General features: G+C 66.2%; 4 protein-coding genes across 5 annotated transcripts; 1 reads left to right on the top strand and 3 right to left on the bottom strand.

Moving 5' to 3' along the window:
* Nucleotides 1-117: 117 nt before the first annotated feature.
* Nucleotides 118-4,272, bottom strand: CHMP1A (charged multivesicular body protein 1A). Its single transcript, XM_027685172.1, has 7 exons — nt 4,152-4,272; nt 3,943-3,962; nt 3,358-3,435; nt 2,931-3,077; nt 2,582-2,710; nt 2,286-2,473; nt 118-1,555 (listed from the first exon to the last, which is right to left on the bottom strand). The coding sequence occupies exons 1-7, from the start codon at nt 4,156-4,158 to the stop codon at nt 1,534-1,536; spliced, it is 591 nt and encodes a 196-aa protein (XP_027540973.1). The 5' UTR covers nt 4,159-4,272; the 3' UTR covers nt 118-1,533.
* Nucleotides 4,273-4,428: 156 nt separating this feature from the next.
* On the top strand, nt 4,429-7,556 carry CDK10 (cyclin dependent kinase 10). The gene is made up of 13 exons (XM_027685170.1): nt 4,429-4,685; nt 4,786-4,858; nt 5,038-5,109; nt 5,199-5,301; nt 5,425-5,506; nt 5,854-5,921; nt 6,161-6,213; nt 6,298-6,367; nt 6,458-6,517; nt 6,600-6,723; nt 6,809-6,948; nt 7,036-7,088; nt 7,158-7,556. The coding sequence occupies exons 1-13, from the start codon at nt 4,551-4,553 to the stop codon at nt 7,253-7,255; spliced, it is 1,131 nt and encodes a 376-aa protein (XP_027540971.1). The 5' UTR covers nt 4,429-4,550; the 3' UTR covers nt 7,256-7,556.
* A 507-nt stretch (nt 7,557-8,063) lies between these two features.
* On the bottom strand, nt 8,064-9,285 carry SPATA2L (spermatogenesis associated 2 like). Its single transcript, XM_027684909.1, has 2 exons — nt 8,956-9,285; nt 8,064-8,867 (listed from the first exon to the last, which is right to left on the bottom strand). The coding sequence occupies exons 1-2, from the start codon at nt 9,283-9,285 to the stop codon at nt 8,064-8,066; spliced, it is 1,134 nt and encodes a 377-aa protein (XP_027540710.1).
* Nucleotides 9,196-14,313, bottom strand: VPS9D1 (VPS9 domain containing 1). 2 transcript variants are annotated; one of them, XM_027684920.1, is made up of 16 exons: nt 14,235-14,313; nt 13,591-13,663; nt 13,414-13,506; nt 13,163-13,325; nt 12,782-12,893; nt 12,580-12,642; nt 12,342-12,394; nt 12,176-12,263; nt 11,973-12,058; nt 11,412-11,881; nt 11,151-11,280; nt 10,881-11,074; nt 10,725-10,806; nt 10,467-10,571; nt 9,770-9,883; nt 9,196-9,304 (listed from the first exon to the last, which is right to left on the bottom strand). In XM_027684920.1, the coding sequence occupies exons 1-15, from the start codon at nt 14,283-14,285 to the stop codon at nt 9,808-9,810; spliced, it is 1,839 nt and encodes a 612-aa protein (XP_027540721.1). In that variant the 5' UTR covers nt 14,286-14,313; the 3' UTR covers nt 9,196-9,304; nt 9,770-9,807. The 2 variants fall into 2 exon arrangements, 1 of the variants encoding a protein (XP_027540721.1); XR_003534493.1 differs by having other exon boundaries at nt 9,210-9,304; nt 9,753-9,883.
* Between the last annotated feature and the right edge of the window lie 8 nt (nt 14,314-14,321).

Below are 14,321 nucleotides of genomic sequence, written 5' to 3'. Positions count from 1 at the left end.
GAGCAGGAGCAGCACCTTCTTCTTCCTCTCCTCAGCTCCAGGGCAGCCCCTCGGCACCAGGTCCTGTCCCAGGGCAGGACCACAGCCCTGCCTCTGCATCCCAACACACACAGAGGAAGTCCAGGGATTGTTTATTTAAATCCACCAGAGAGGAGGGACACGGTTTGGGGAAAAAGAAGGCAAATGAGACAAGCTTAAAAAAAAATCACCAAGGAAACCATAGAGACACAGCCCAGGGAGGAGGGAGTAGGTCCAGGGCCCCCAGCCCCACGGGGACACTGTACAGAGGGGCAAGAGCCAGGCACAAATCTCTGGGGTCCCCCTGCTTCCTGCCCAGCCCATCAGGAGGTGACACAACATCCAAATGCTCTGCCATAGAACAAAGCCACCCCCTCCTCCTCCTCAGCACAGAGGAAGGCTCCATGTCACCAGCCACACACTGCCAAGGCCATTCAACTCGGGAAAAATAATCAGAGCAGCTGGAAGTGTTTGTGCTGTGAGTGCTGGGGAGGTGACCCTGTAGCCCCCGAGGCCCTCTCCCCACCCAGAGGTCAAAGTTCCTCCTGCAAGAACCAAAGGAAACAGCACTTCCTTCCTGGAGAGCTTCCAGCAATCCAGCAGCTCTGTGACCAGGGGTCACATGAGAGGGGCACAAACACCTCCAGCCCCAGGGGAAGGTGATGGGGGATGAGCAGCAAGACGGCACACGGAGAGCAGCCCCCACTCCCAGCCCAGTGCCAGCAGCTGGAGGGGACAGCAGATATCCAGGAATGAGGCACCGGGAGTGAGGCAGAACTGCTCTGGGATGGTTCAGCATTCCCAGTCACACCCATTGGGCGGGGGGACATTTGGGGACGTCTGCAGTCGCCACAGCTGCCACAATCTGCTCCCAGTGCTGGACATGTGTCCCCACTGGTCCAAACTGGAGGTCAGGGCCAGGATAATCATTTCCAGCTGGCAGTGGCTGGGGAGTGTGTGGATTGACACGCACAGGGCTGGGCAGGAAGGGTGCTCCAAAGGGCACTTTGTGGTATGGGGCTGGGGGGGTGTTGGCCTGGTGGGACATGGGGACAGTGACTGGGAGGGAAGGGATTCCATGGTGTCGCCGCCCCTTCCTGCAAGGCACTGACCTCCCCAGACTCACAGCCGGGCACAGGGCTCTTCCCACAGGGAATCTCCCTGCTCCTCCCTAACAGCTCCCGGGGAACCCACAGCGCAGCCCCAGAACAGGGAACATCAGAAGAGTTGAGGAGCAGCACCCCGAGACCAGGAGAGTCCCCTTAGTGTTCCATCAGCAGCGGGACATGGGGCACTGACAAGCACCAGCAGCACCCCCCAACTTAAACTCCCTCAAATCAGCCCCAGTAAAGCGTTCCTCAGCCCCGCCTGGATCGGCGCCTGCCCGAGGAAGGGCTGTCACTCCCAGAGGAACAGTCTCGAGGCAGGGGGGGCTGGGGACGGCGGCGGGAGGGGGTCCCGGCCCCTCCCCCCGCGGCCGTTCCAGCAATGCTGTCGGCAGGGGCCGCCGGAGCCTCAGTTCCGCAGGGCAGCCAACCTGGAAGGGAGAGCAGGAGAGGGGAGGGAGTCAGAGCAGCAGGAACAGCCACAGCTTGGTAGCACAACTGTGTCCAGGGAACAGATCTGCCTGGGAACCTCCCAGAAATTCTGCTCTGGAGCCACAGCCACGGCAGCTGAGGGTGAACTCAGGGTGTCCGTCATAGACACAGTAGAGGCGGCATGGAGAGCAGATTCCTTACTGCTCTTCTCCTCTTCGTCCCTCCCCCAGGACTGTCCTGGTCCTCGTCCCCAGGTTGTCCCCACTCCTGGTCCCTCTCCCTGCACTGTCCCCACACTGCAGCCCTGGGGCTGTGCCCAGATGGGCCCATGGTGCTGTGTGGGGGCAGGGAAGGAAGCGCAGCAGCTCCTCCTGGGGCAGTTCCAGGCAGAGCAGCTGTTCCAGAGCCTTCTGCAGGGCAGTGCCAAGTGCTCCCTGAGCAGAGCAGCCGCCTGAGAGTGAGTGTGGAGCAGGGGGGAGGTCTGTCTTACCCCTCTCCCACCCATCCTACCCCTATCCCACCAGTTCTGCCCCTCTCTTATCCACTGTCCAGTGCCAAACCCACCCCCTCCCCAGGCCACAGTGGCTCCACAGCCTTAGGGACTTTCCCGAGCACGAGGGAGGGGGCTCAGCCCCCTCAGCCCCCCGGGATGGGCCAACTCTTTCCCTTCATGCTGGTGAGGGCTCCCTGGAAGGACTAGAAGTGCCCAGGAGCCAGGAGAGCACCAACCTCCGGGACAGCTGGTCCTCCTGGGAGCGCACAGAACTCTCCCCCACGGCCGAGGCCCCCTCAGGCAGTTGGCTCAGCTGGTCCATGATCTCCAGCCCATTCTCCTCGGCGATCTGCACAATCAGACTGTCCACCTGCTCCTGTGGCGTGCTCAGCGTGGTGGCAGAGCTCATGGAGTCCTCCATGACCTGGGACACACACAGCCCTGTCACCTTGCATGGCTCCTCCACCCTGAGACCCGGCAGGGATCCCACCAGGATCCCACCCTCCTGTCCCCCTGGGCCCCTGTCACTTACCGATGTGTGAACATCCAAGTTCTGCACCTGTTGCTCGAATTTGTCCATCACTGCTGACACCTTCTGCAGGTCCATGGAGCTCAGGGCCTTGTCCAAAGCCTTGGTCACCTGAGCCATGTTCTTTGTCACCTGCAAGAGAAGATTCCTTCAGGGCTGCCCTGAGGGCTATGGATAAATCCGAGCCCTGCTGTGAGGCCCTCCAAGATGGGATGAACTGACCCCACTGGGCTTGGTGGGGTCACTCTGGGGGACGGGGGAGCCCGAGGTGTTTGGACACAGCTCCAGAGAGGGGAAGCTCCATGTGGGCACAGCTCCATCCCGAATCCACAGATCCCCCTGAGGCTCTTACCCCCTTCATGGTGACGGCTGTCTGCACCTTGGAGGCCACAGCATCCACCCTGGATGCCATCCGGAGCCAATTGAGCCCCTCGTTCTTCTTCCGGATGGCATTCTCGGCATAGACTCGGGCACACTCCACGTTCTTCTGCTGCAGGGCCTGGGACACAGGGAATCCCTGCTCAGAGACACCCCCCCATGGCCTCAAACCACCACAGTGGGGGGTTTCCAGCAGGGAACAGCTCCCCCAGGAGCTGGGAATGCCCTGGGTCAGGAATTAAACCCCTCCTGGTGTTGCTGGATGTGCCACGTCCCCCCGGCAGATTCACGAATGGAGGGTTGGGAGGGGACCTGCCCCTTCCCTGCCCCCCCAGAGCAGGAGTGGGGATCTCCAGCTGTCCCCACGGAGTTGAGCTCCCCCAGGATGGGCCCCCACCCACCTTTTTGACTTTGGCTTGCTCAGCCTTGGAGTCCTTCTCAGCTTTCTTGGAAAGTTTCTCCAGCTGCTTTGCTGTGAACTGGGGAAAACAGGGGCAGAGTCATGGGACGGATTGGGTGGGAAGGGACCTCAAAGACCACCCAGTCCCACCCCTGCCATGGGCAGGGACATCGTCCACTATCCCTGGTTGCTCCAAGCCCTGTCCAACCTGGCCTTGGACACTTACAGGGATGGGGCAGCCACAGCTTCTCTGGACAACCTGAGCCAGGGCCTCCCCCCGCTCCCAGGGTAGGATTTCTCCCCATATCCCACCCTACCCACCCTCTGGAGTGGGAACCATCCTCCCGTGTCCCAGTCCCAGTGCCCGCCCAGCCCAGCCCAGCCACCTCCCACCGGCCTCGGCTGCCCGACCCACTGCCCGTGGCACCCCCGGACAGTCCCGCGAGTCGGGGCTCCTCCTGTGACGGTCCAGCCGCAGGAGGAGCCCCGATGAGGCCGAACCAGCGGTGGAACCGGCCCCGGGACCATCTCGAGACCGGTGAGACGGGACGGAGAGGAGGCGGAGGGGCCTCCGCTGTGCCCTCACCTTCAGCTGGAAGAGCGTGTCTGGAAGGGAAGGAGAGCACAGCGTCAGCGACAGGGCCGGGACCGGGGGATCGGGGTACCGGGGAACCGGGAGCCCCACAACCGCGTCCTGGCCCTCGGTCCCGGCTCCTGCCTCCCGCCCTCAGCTCCGCCCTCAGGCCCAGCCACAGCCCCCCCGGGAGCCCCCGGTACGGCCCAGCCCCCCAGTACCGTCCATCCTGTCCCGCCGCCGCTTCCGGGTTCCGCCGTCGCTTCCGGGATCCGCATCCGCCGCTTCCGGGGGGCGCGAGCCGAGTCTCGCGAGAGAGACAAAGCCGCGGGGGCGTGAGGGGGGTTAGACGGGAGGGGGCGGGGCCACTGGTATGGAGGCGCGGCCAATGCACAGATAGGCGTGGTTAAACATGGGCGGGACCACATCTCGGGGCGTGTCACACGTCGGGGGCGGGGTCCGGCTGGGACGGGCCGGCACTGTCGGGACTACAGAGGGGCGGGGCCATGTAAGGACAAGGCCGCTATTGGTCCCTCCCGAGCAACCGTTGCCAGGGGCAACGAGGGTAGGTGGGGTCTGCGTGCAGGAGGCACGGCGCATGCGGCAGGGTGGGCGCCACCATGGCGGACACGACGGCAGGGGCTGAGCCGGGACCGCCTGAGCCGGGACCGGCACCGGCCGAGCCCGAGCTGGAGCCGCTCCGGTTGCGCCGCCTGCGCGGCGATGGCTTCTTCGAGGTGCCGGCTGCCGACCGGGTGAGCGCAGCGGGTCCCCCCGGGTGTGAGAGAGCGCGTGGGGGGTCCCGGTGACGAGCCTCCAGGGCGGCACCGCCTGGACGCGGCTCTTTGGTTCCAGCTGGGCCGGTGCCGCAGCGTGAAGGAGTTCGAGAAGCTGAACCGGATCGGAGAGGGCACGTACGGCATCGTGTGTGAGTGAGAAGCCCTTACCCCTCACAGAATCGCGGCGCGGTTGGGGTGGGGAGGGTCCTTGAGCCCACCCAGTTCCACCCCCGCGGAGGCGGGTTGGGCTGGGGGGGGGGCGAGGCTGCGGCTGCTCCTCAGCGGCGGTCGGGACAAACCACGTGTATGTGGTCTGTGCTGCCTCCAGACCGCGCCCGGGACACACTGACAGACGAGACGGTGGCACTGAAGAAGGTGCGGATGGACAACGAGAAAGATGGTACAGAACGAAGGAGGGGAATGGGGGCTGCCGCAGCTCCAGCTCTGGCTCCGAGCCGTCCTGAAGTAGTTGTTCCTCCCTCCCCGCAGGAATGCCCATCAGCAGCCTGCGGGAGATCACCCTGCTCCTGCAGCTCCGGCACCCCAACATCGTGGAGCTGAAGGAGGTGGTTGTGGGGAACCACCTGGAGAGGTGAGAGCAAAGAGTCCACTCTCTTGTCCTCCCTCTGCCTTCCAGGCCCCCCTCAGGCCCCTGAGCCCCCTCAGCACACAGACCTGTTCTGGGGGAGCTCTGACCATGTTTTGTCTCTGACAGTATTTTCCTGGTCATGGGTTACTGTGAGCAGGACCTGGCTAGCCTCCTGGAGAACATGCAGACGCCTTTCTCAGAGGCTCAGGTATGAGGTGGGTCAGGATTTGGGTCCAGCATCCCTGAGAGAATGCTGTCACTCCCACCAAAACACCCCCGGCACCACAGGGGGCTCCCTGGACCTTGTGCTGGGGGACTCCAGGGATTCTGAGGGAGCCTGGCCTCTCACAGAAGCCTCCAAGAACTTTCCAGCCTGGATTTTGGGGTGGAGCAGACTGGCAGGGAAATGGAGCTGGGAGAAAATGCCCCCCCAGAACCCCTGGGAGAACATGGGGTTGGGGGTGCTGCAGGACACCCTGGTGGGTTTGACCTCCAGAGGTTTTCTCAGATGGGGCTGCTCCCGCAGAGGTTGGAGCTCCTGTTCTCTATCTGCAGGTGAAGTGTATCATCCTGCAGGTGCTCAAGGGCCTGCAGTACCTCCATGAGAACTACATCATCCACAGGTGGGAGCAGCAGGATGGAGCTGGTGGGGGAAGGGGGTGTCAGGGGGCACCTCCCAGAGCCCGGGACTGAGCAGCTCCGGTTGAGGGTTTGGTGCCCATCAGTGGCTCCATGTAGGAGCACCGGCAGGGCAGGGAGGCCCTGGAATGATGGGATTGGCTTCTCCTCATCATGGCTCGGCTCCAGGGTGTGGAGGAGCCATGCTGAGGATGGTGCTGAGCGACCGCTCTGTGCCCCACAGGGACCTGAAGGTCTCCAACCTGCTGATGACTGACAAGGGCTGTGTGAAGATAGGTGAGTCCTGGCAGCTCCATCTGCTCCGTGCCATGGCCGGAGCTCAGAGTTTGGCTCCCTCCTGACCCGGAGTCTCTGTTGCAGCTGATTTCGGCCTGGCTCGCACCTATGGGATGCCCCCCAAGCCCATGACCCCCAAAGTGGTGACGCTGTGGTGAGTGGCCGTGCTGGGAGTGAGTCCCCACAGCGGGGCAGGGGTGGCTCACAGGGGGGCCGGCTCTGCCACGGAGCGTCCCCTGTGCAGGTACCGTGCGCCGGAGCTGCTGCTGGGCATGACCACCCAGACCACCAGCATCGACATGTGGTAAGGGGGGCTGCCCAGGCTGGGGCTGGGGGGGGCTGCAAACCAGGGAAGGTTAATGCAGAGCTCCTCCTGTGCTCCTCAGGGCCGTAGGCTGCATCCTGGCCGAGCTGCTGGCACACAAACCACTGCTGCCAGGTACCTCCGAGATCCACCAGATCGACCTCATCGTGCAGCTGCTGGGGACGCCCAACGAGAACATCTGGCCAGTGAGAGCTCCCTGCCAGTCCTGCCTGCTCTCCCTGCCAATCCCTGCCTGCTCCCTGCCCCCTCCTCACACTCTGACTCCCCCAGGGTTTCTCCAAGCTGCCCCTGGCCAGCCAGTACACCCTCCGGAAGCAGCCCTACAACAACCTGAAGCACAGATTCCCCTGGCTGTCAGAGGCTGGGCTGCGTCTGCTCAACTTTCTCTTCATGTATGATCCCAAGAAGAGGTATGAGCCAGGCAGGGCAGGGAACCTGCCTCACACTGTCCCCTGGGCTAGGGAGGGGGTACCTGTCACATCCCCTTGTCCCCACAGGGCCACAGCCAAGGACTGCCTGGAGAGCTCCTACTTCAAGGAGAAGCCCCTGCGTAAGTACCCCCCTCCTGGGGCAGGGCTGGGGTGCTCTGGGCCCTGCTGACCCCCTCTGTGCTCTGCAGCCTGTGAGCCAGAGCTGATGCCCACCTTCCCACATCACCGCAACAAGCGGGCAGCAGGCACGGGGCCAGAGAGCCAGGCCAAGCGTAGCAAGCCCTGAGCTGATCCGTGGGGGCACGCACAGTGTGTCCCAGCTGAGACATCCTCCCTCAGCCCAACAGCCCTGGCACTGTGGGCTCTGTCCGTTCCCAGCACACCACCCAGATCCATTTCCCTGCGGGGGACTGGCAGGTTCCAGTCTGGGGCTGGGGGAGCACAGCACCGGAGGAAGGAGAGTGGATAGACAGGGCCCAGAGCCCTCTGTGATCAGCAGGGTCAGTCCTGTCCCATGTGGGGCTCAGCCAGTGCTGCCTGTGGGGGGAACCTCGACTTTGCTGTCAATAAAAACACGTCATTGGTAACAGGGGGAGTGAATGGCTTCATGCCTTGGTGCCAGAGGCACTGGGAGAAACCATGGCCTTGCTATGCTTCCTGTGTGCCCCACATCCCTCCCTGGGGATAAGGAGACCCTTAGCATGAGGACACCTCTGTGACACCCTAGGCTGTGCCCCTCTTTAAGTGGATCCTGGCCCTGCTCCCCTGGGGGAGGCAGGAGCTGCTCCCAGGGGGCCATGGTTGGCACCACAGGCCCTGTCCCTACCCTAGGACCAGGGATCCAGGTCACCCCTCCCCAGGACAGGAGACCGCCACACTGAGGCAGCTGCTTTACTGATGCATGGAGTCATTTACAGTGGGAGCACTGGGGCTGGAGCAGGGCCTCTCCTCCTAGAGCCCAGCACAGGCACCGCCATCTCAGGGGCATTGATGAGTCCGGAGTCCTTGTGCCAAGCCGTGGCTATCCCTGTTCCCTTCCCGCTGCAGGGGCCAGGCAGTGGCCATACCCCTCCTGTGCCCTTCCACCAGCAGTATTAGGAGTGGGGTCCAGAGCCGTCGGCCAGCAGCATGTCCAGCTCCGTGCGCTGCAGCCAGAGCCGCTGCTGGCGCTCCCCACGCAGCTCCTGCCCGTGGTGCCGGCTGCGGCAGGCGCGGCCTGTGGCACAGCCCCCTGTGTGCAGCTGCCGGCAGGTGCTGCAGCAGTACGAGGGCAGCGTGCCCCGGCGCAGGCACGAGTGCAGCTGGTAGCAAGGCAGCTCCGGGGCATCCTGGGGGCAATCCTGGGGCTCCCCCAGCACTTGGGGGCTTCTGCTGCCCCCTGCAAACTCCTGCTCCAGGAAGAGGTGAGAGGTGTCTGGCTCAGCACTGCTCACAGGCTCCGGCTCATCACAGCGTCCCCAGCCCCTCACGGGCACGTCCTGAGGGTCCCTCCACCGTGCTGGGGGGGCTGTGTCCTCACCCCCCATGTCCTCGGGGATGTCCAGTGTGTCCCGGTACAGATCTACGCACTCAGCAGCCGCCCCACACTGCATCCCTGGGTCCCGCAGCAGCTCCGGGCAGCTCTGCCCGTCCCTGGCCCGGTGCCGTGCCTCCAGCAGTTCCTCGGCGCAGGGCTGGCGCGGCTGCAGCCGCAGCGCCAGCTCCCCCAGGATCTCGCACTCCAGCCGGCAGCACAGGAACCCGGCAGCGGCTGCGATCAGCATTGGCCCTGGGGGCGGCCGGGCCACAGCCAGGCGGTGCTGGTCCTGCTGCTCGTAGCCCAGGCGGCCCAGACTCCGCAGCAGGTCGGCCTCGGGCAGCGCCGGGCGCAACAGGTGCACGAAGGCGCCGGAGAAGGTCTGCAGGGAGAGCAGGTGCACAGCTAGAGGTGTCAGGAGACCCCCAGAGCATCCCCCCAGAGCATCCCCCCAGCACCGCAGGGCTCACCTGGATGGTGCCAAACTCCCGGCGCCACGGGAAGAGGTAGAGATTGAGGGCCGCCAGCTCCAGCAGCCGGAAGGCGCCAGCCAGGCCCCGCAGCGCCAGCTCAGGGTCGGGCTGGCCCCGCAGCCCCCGGGCCAGCAGGGCCGGGCCGTCCTCCTGCAGGGCCCCGAGCAGCGCCGGCTCCTGCCGCAGCCGCTGCCGCAGCCGCTCCGCCACCGCGGGGTCCGGGCAGGGCCCGGCGGGGCCGAGTTCCTGCTCCAGGCACCGCCTGTACTCCTGGTGGAACTCCTGCCGGAACTCCTGCCCGTACTCCTGCCTGTGCTCCTGCCGCATCGCCGAGCCCGCACACATCCTGGGGTACCGCAGCGTGAGACCCCACCCCGCACCCAAACCCCGTGCTCTGGCACCCCAGGGCCCCTGAGACCCCAGACCCTGGGCCCCCACGCCTGTGAGATTCAGAACCCCTGTGACCCCAGACCCTGAAGCCCCCGCACCCAGACCCGTGAGACCCTCCTAGCTTAGCATCCCCCCAAACCTGTGAGGACCCCAAGCCAAAGCCTCAGCACAGGGACTCCGGCCGCCGAGGGCCCCCCGGCCCCGTCTCCCCCCGCCAGTCCACGGTCCCAGTTCACAGCCACCCCCGGTGTCCTCCCCCGGCCCTGGTCCCCCCCCACCTGCCGGTCCCGGCCGCTCCCGTTCCCCTTCCGCGCCCCCCGGCCCGGAACGCGCGAGCCGCCCGTGGCTCCGCCCCCGTGGCGGGGCTAACCCGCGCGACAGCGCCCCCCCGTGGCCGGGAGGACCCGGGGTCGGTCAGCACCTGCCCGGCGGTGTCGGGGGTCCCCCGCTGCCCCCTCCTCACTGCAGGGACTCCACGTAGGACAGGGCGCTCTGCAGGGACGTCAGGCAGTACCCCTCCTCCCCGATCAGGTACCTGCATCCACACCCGCCGCACTGTCACCAACGGGACACCGGGTACCTGGCACCACCAGAACACTGGCACCACTGGGACACTGCCATGGCCACTGCATCAACACCGTGCCATCATAGCTGGGACACTGCCATGGCTGAGACACCATCACAGCCACCACACCACCATCACACCATCATGGCCACTGCACTGTCAGCACCACCATGCCATCATGGCTGGGACACAGCCATGGTCAGGACACTGACACTGCTATCACAATGTCGTGGCCAGGACTCTGCCACGGTCAGCACACTGCTACAGCCACCATGCCATCACAGCCAGGACACCACCACAGATGGGACATCATTATAGCTGGTATACCATCACAGCCACTGTGCCATTATGGCTGGGGCACTGCTGTGGCCAGGACATCATCACAGCCACCACACCATCATGGCCACCACCCTGCAGCCCTGTGCTCACAAGAGCTGCTGCTCCCACCCATGTCCCCTCCCCACACCTCCCACCCCGGCAGCCCTGTCCTGGGAAGGGTGACAGTGTACCCAGCCCAGGGGTGCTCGCATGGCCCAGCACCCCCAGCACGTACCCCTCGTGGATGAACTCCTCCAGGGCAGCACACTCGGAGAGCAACTGGGGCAGCCCTGTCTGCAGCACCACGTAGGACAGGATGGGCAGCAGGTCGTCTGCCCCACTGGGACAACAGGGACCATCAGCCATGGTGGCAACGGGGACTGGGGCCCCAACACCAGCCACAGGAACTCCCAGCTCCACACCTGCCCCTCTCCCCCCGCCCCAGCTCTGCCTGGCCGTGAGCCTGGCTGCCCCCTGTGCCCCTTGCACTCACATGGCGGCCGAGGCGGGGGTCCGGGTGTCCCGGGCACCGCAGTACTCCTCGGCACACTCGCAGATGCCACGCAGGGCTCGCACTGTGGCACAGGGTGGGTGCTCAGGGTCACCTGCCAACCCCTGCTCCCCCCGCCCCATTTCCCCTCCCACTCACCGATGCACTCCAGCTTCCTGCGGGGACAGGTCTCCAGAGGGATGAGCCGCAGGTCCTGCACCGCGGAGGCGTAGGGGGGGCGGCCGGGGGCCATGGGGAAGAGGCGGGAGGCCAGCCCCATGTCGGCAGGGCTGGCATGCCGGTGCCGCTCCATGCTGAGTGCCAGGGCCGCCTCACGGGGCCGGTGCACGGCCCTGTGGGCACACAGTGAGGGAGGGGCTGCCAGGAGGGGGTGATGGGGCCTGGCATCCCCAGGGTGGGTCATGGTACCTGTAGAGGGCCAGGAGCGGGGCCCACAGTGGGGGAAAGAAGGCCTCCTCCAGGCAGGCCAGGCACTGGTCCTTGCCGGCGGTGGTACCAAGTCCCTCGAAGGCCAGCAGGGTCAGGGCCAGCAGCCTGTCTGGGGAGGGCAAGTCACGCAGCACACTTGTACCCCCCGTCCTGCCCACCCTGCACCCCGAGTCAAAATGGGTTGCAGGAGAGCCCACGGACAGCCCCTGTCCTGCCCCCGCTCCTTCAGCTGCCCCTCACCAATGGCGTTGTGGATGTCCCTCACAATGCCCTTCAGCAGTTCTGGCAGCGCCGTGTCCTGCCCAGGGCCAGCCGGGGGCTCCGCGGGGGCCCACCCCTCGGGGGATGCCAGGAACCGCTCCAGGTCCTCAAAGGAGCTCTCTCGGGGGGTCTGGGGGCCCCCTGCGGGCCCCAGGGTGCCAGCGTCAGCGAGGGGGGTGCTGGACTGGCTGTGCCGCAGCGCGGCCGGGCCGTGCTCAGGCACCGAGAACATGCAGTGCAGGCTGCGGGAGGCGCGGAGCCGGCGACCCCCCGGCTCAGCAGGCAGGGAGGAGCCCCCTGCGCCCCCCACATCCAGTGACAGGAAGGAGAGGCCCGAGGGGGAGGCAGGGGAGGCGTCAGCGGGGCCCTGGCTGACAGCAGGGTAGAGGCGGGTGTACACCGTGCACTGCAGCCGCCGCAGGAGCTGCGAGATCGGGTGCTCGGGGGAGCTGCAGGCAGAGGGGCACGGTGGGTGGGAGGCACTGGCACGTGGCCATGGCCCCCCCACTCTGGGCAGGGCCCTACCCACCCCAGCAGTACCTGAGGAGGCAGGAGAAGAGCCCTGACACCACAGAGAGATCCGCCGGGCTCCGCTTCAGCTGGGCCTTCCACTGCCTGGGCCAGTCCTGGGGAGCGTCCATGGCTGGTCACGGGAATGGCACGGTCTCCTGCCCCATGGTACGGCCCCCTGCCCCCTGGCACAGGCCCCTGCCCCCTTTCAGCATCCCCCAGCACACACTCACGTGGTCCTGCTCGTACTCGAGGATGGCGGCATAGAGCTCTCGCTGCTCCTGCTCCTCAGGGGTGAGGGCCACATTGCTGGAGAACCTCCTGGGACACCCCGGGCTGGTGAGGGCACTGCCAGGATGTCCCTGGCCCTGGGGTCCCCACGGTGACATCCCCACTCACCGGTTTGCTGCCTCCTGCAGCCGCAGCCGCCGCTCCTCCATCTTGCGTTGCAGCTGGGCCACAGCTCAGTTAAGGGTCTGGAGCCCCTGCACCGACAACCTGGGGCTGGATCAGCCCTTCACCCTCCTCCATCCCCCAAGCCAGGACCCCAAAGGCCTGTGAGGGATTGGTGACACCAAGGACAGGGCAGAGGCTCTGCCAGAGGCGGCCCTCAGAGCAATCCCCATGGGAAGGATACAGTCTCCTCCCGGGCCTTGGCAATCACCAGGTTCTCCATCATCTGCCGCTGCAGGGACAGTGTCTGCGGAACAGGGGAGTGTTGGGAACACACACACTCTCCCCAGTGGGGAGCAGGGGGTCCCCCAAGCACTGCAAGGACACTCCCTGCCAGCTCTGTCCGGCTCCATCTGCTCCCAGCCCCTCCTCAGCCCCCTACTTGCCAGGGATGTTTTCTGCAGGGCCTGGTTGGGGTTCAGCCGTGCCACCCGTGCCTCATAGGCTGCCTTCAGCTTCTGGTTCTGCAGAGAGGCCTCTTCCAGCGGGGTCAGCTCCCTGTGGGAATGGCCTCAGCACCCACCGCAGGGCATGGGACACATCAGGCTCCCAGCCCACCCCACGGCCCCCCAGGCATGTGTAGGGGCAGTCACCAGTCCTTGTGTCCCAGCCCACGCCAGCTCCCTATGTCCCATCCCTCCATGTCCAAGCCCCTGGGTCCCACCCTGTGTCCCAACACCCCCTGTCCCAGCCCCCCGTGTCTGAGCCCCCCATGTCCCACCCCATGTCTCAGCCCACACCACCCTCCCTGTTCTACCCCCCCATACTTCCGAGCGCTCTGTGCCTCTGCAATCTGCAGCTTCTGGAAGATCTCCGGGGGCAGGAAGGGCGAGAGCTTCCCCCCCTCATCCGAGCAGACCCGGCGGTGCCTGGGCAGGGGGGCAGGGCCCCCTCCCTGCTCCTGCACAGCCGGTTTCACCTGGGCTTTCCCTGGGGAGGGGGACAGGACAGGTCAGCTGTGCCCCTGTCCTGAGGGAGACCCAGCTCCCCAAAATGGGACCCCCACCACATCACTCACCCAGCACTGCTGCAATGGATTTGACCCTCTCCAGGCACTGCTCCGCCAGCTTCAGCAACTTCGGAGTGTCGGATGTGACCCCTTCACTGCTCTCTGTGGGGAGGGAAGTGTCGGGGTCCCACCCACTGACCCCCCCTGGTTTGGGGGAGGGCTGGGGGGTCGGGGGTCCTGCCCTACCTGTCCCCACCGCCTCCTCCTGCAGGGCTTGCATGATGAGGGTGATGCTCTTCAGGTACTCCATGTAGGCCTCCTACAAAGTGGGGGCTCAGCTGGAACCCCCGGGACCACGCCGGGACTCCCCCGGGACCCCCGGCCCTGCTGGCAGCAGGGAGGTGTCCGGGGGGGCACCCGTGAGACCCTCACCACCCGGATCGGGCCCTCCCCGGGGATGTCGGGGCTCCGGGAGGGGCGGGGGGCAGCCCAGGGATCTCCAGACCCCGCAGCCTGTCTGGGGGTGGGGGGAGCTCGGGGCACTCCGGGGCGGCCAAACGGGAGGCTGGGGGAGCCCGAGGATGCGGGAGGAGCCCGCGGATGCGGGGACACATCGGGGACGCGGGACGAGCACCGGGGTGAACCCCGGGGATGCGGGGCGAGACCAGGGATGCGGGGCGAGACCGGGGATGTGGGGCGAGACCGGGGATGCAGCTCCAGGGATGAGTGGGGAGCCCGGCGGTGCAGGAGGAGCCGCAGGGTGCGGGTGAGCCCGGAGAGGTGGGGGTGAGGCCGGGGATGACCCCCGGAGGTGCGGGAGGATCTTGGGGGCGCAGCCCCGGGGGTGCAGCCGAGCCCGGGGGTCCCTCCCCGCCCGTCTCCGCGCTCACCCGTGTCCGCCCGGCGCTGTCCATGCCCAGGGCCCCGCTGGCCGTCCTCATGGCTCCCTGCAGCCCGCGGCCCCCCCGGCCCGGCGC

This window comes from Neopelma chrysocephalum, unplaced genomic scaffold, assembly GCF_003984885.1.
Source record: "Neopelma chrysocephalum unplaced genomic scaffold, ASM398488v2 Primary Assembly neopelma1_68, whole genome shotgun sequence".
NCBI classification, from domain to species: domain Eukaryota; kingdom Metazoa; phylum Chordata; class Aves; order Passeriformes; family Pipridae; genus Neopelma; species Neopelma chrysocephalum.
This window is presented reverse-complemented; position numbering and strand designations above follow the sequence as displayed.

What these genes read in the sequence shown, in the direction of transcription:
- CHMP1A (XM_027685172.1), bottom strand. An exon ending in ACACGCTCTTCCAGCTGAAG is followed by an intron (nt 3,436 to 3,942) that starts GTGAGGGCACAG and finishes TGTTTTCCCCAG; the next exon opens with TTCACAGCAAAGCAGCTGGA. An exon ending in CAGCCGTCACCATGAAGGGG is followed by an intron (nt 2,711 to 2,930) that starts GTAAGAGCCTCA and finishes CTTCTCTTGCAG; the next exon opens with GTGACAAAGAACATGGCTCA.
- CDK10 (XM_027685170.1), top strand. Translation starts at nt 4,551, where the DNA reads ATGGCGGACACGACGGCAGGGGCTGAGCCGGGACCGCCTGAGCCGGGA. An exon ending in CGCCTTTCTCAGAGGCTCAG is followed by an intron (nt 5,507 to 5,853) that starts GTATGAGGTGGG and finishes CTCTATCTGCAG; the next exon opens with GTGAAGTGTATCATCCTGCA. An exon ending in ACCACCAGCATCGACATGTG is followed by an intron (nt 6,518 to 6,599) that starts GTAAGGGGGGCT and finishes TGTGCTCCTCAG; the next exon opens with GGCCGTAGGCTGCATCCTGG.
- SPATA2L (XM_027684909.1), bottom strand. Translation starts at nt 9,285, where the DNA reads ATGCGGCAGGAGCACAGGCAGGAGTACGGGCAGGAGTTCCGGCAGGAG. An exon ending in GGGAGTTTGGCACCATCCAG is followed by an intron (nt 8,868 to 8,955) that starts GTGAGCCCTGCG and finishes CTCTCCCTGCAG; the next exon opens with ACCTTCTCCGGCGCCTTCGT.
- VPS9D1 (XM_027684920.1), bottom strand. Translation starts at nt 14,285, where the DNA reads ATGAGGACGGCCAGCGGGGCCCTGGGCATGGACAGCGCCGGGCGGACA. An exon ending in CTCTTCTCCTGCCTCCTCAG is followed by an intron (nt 11,882 to 11,972) that starts GTACTGCTGGGG and finishes CTCTGCCTGCAG; the next exon opens with CTCCCCCGAGCACCCGATCT. An exon ending in CAGGAAGCTGGAGTGCATCG is followed by an intron (nt 10,807 to 10,880) that starts GTGAGTGGGAGG and finishes CCTGTGCCACAG; the next exon opens with TGCGAGCCCTGCGTGGCATC.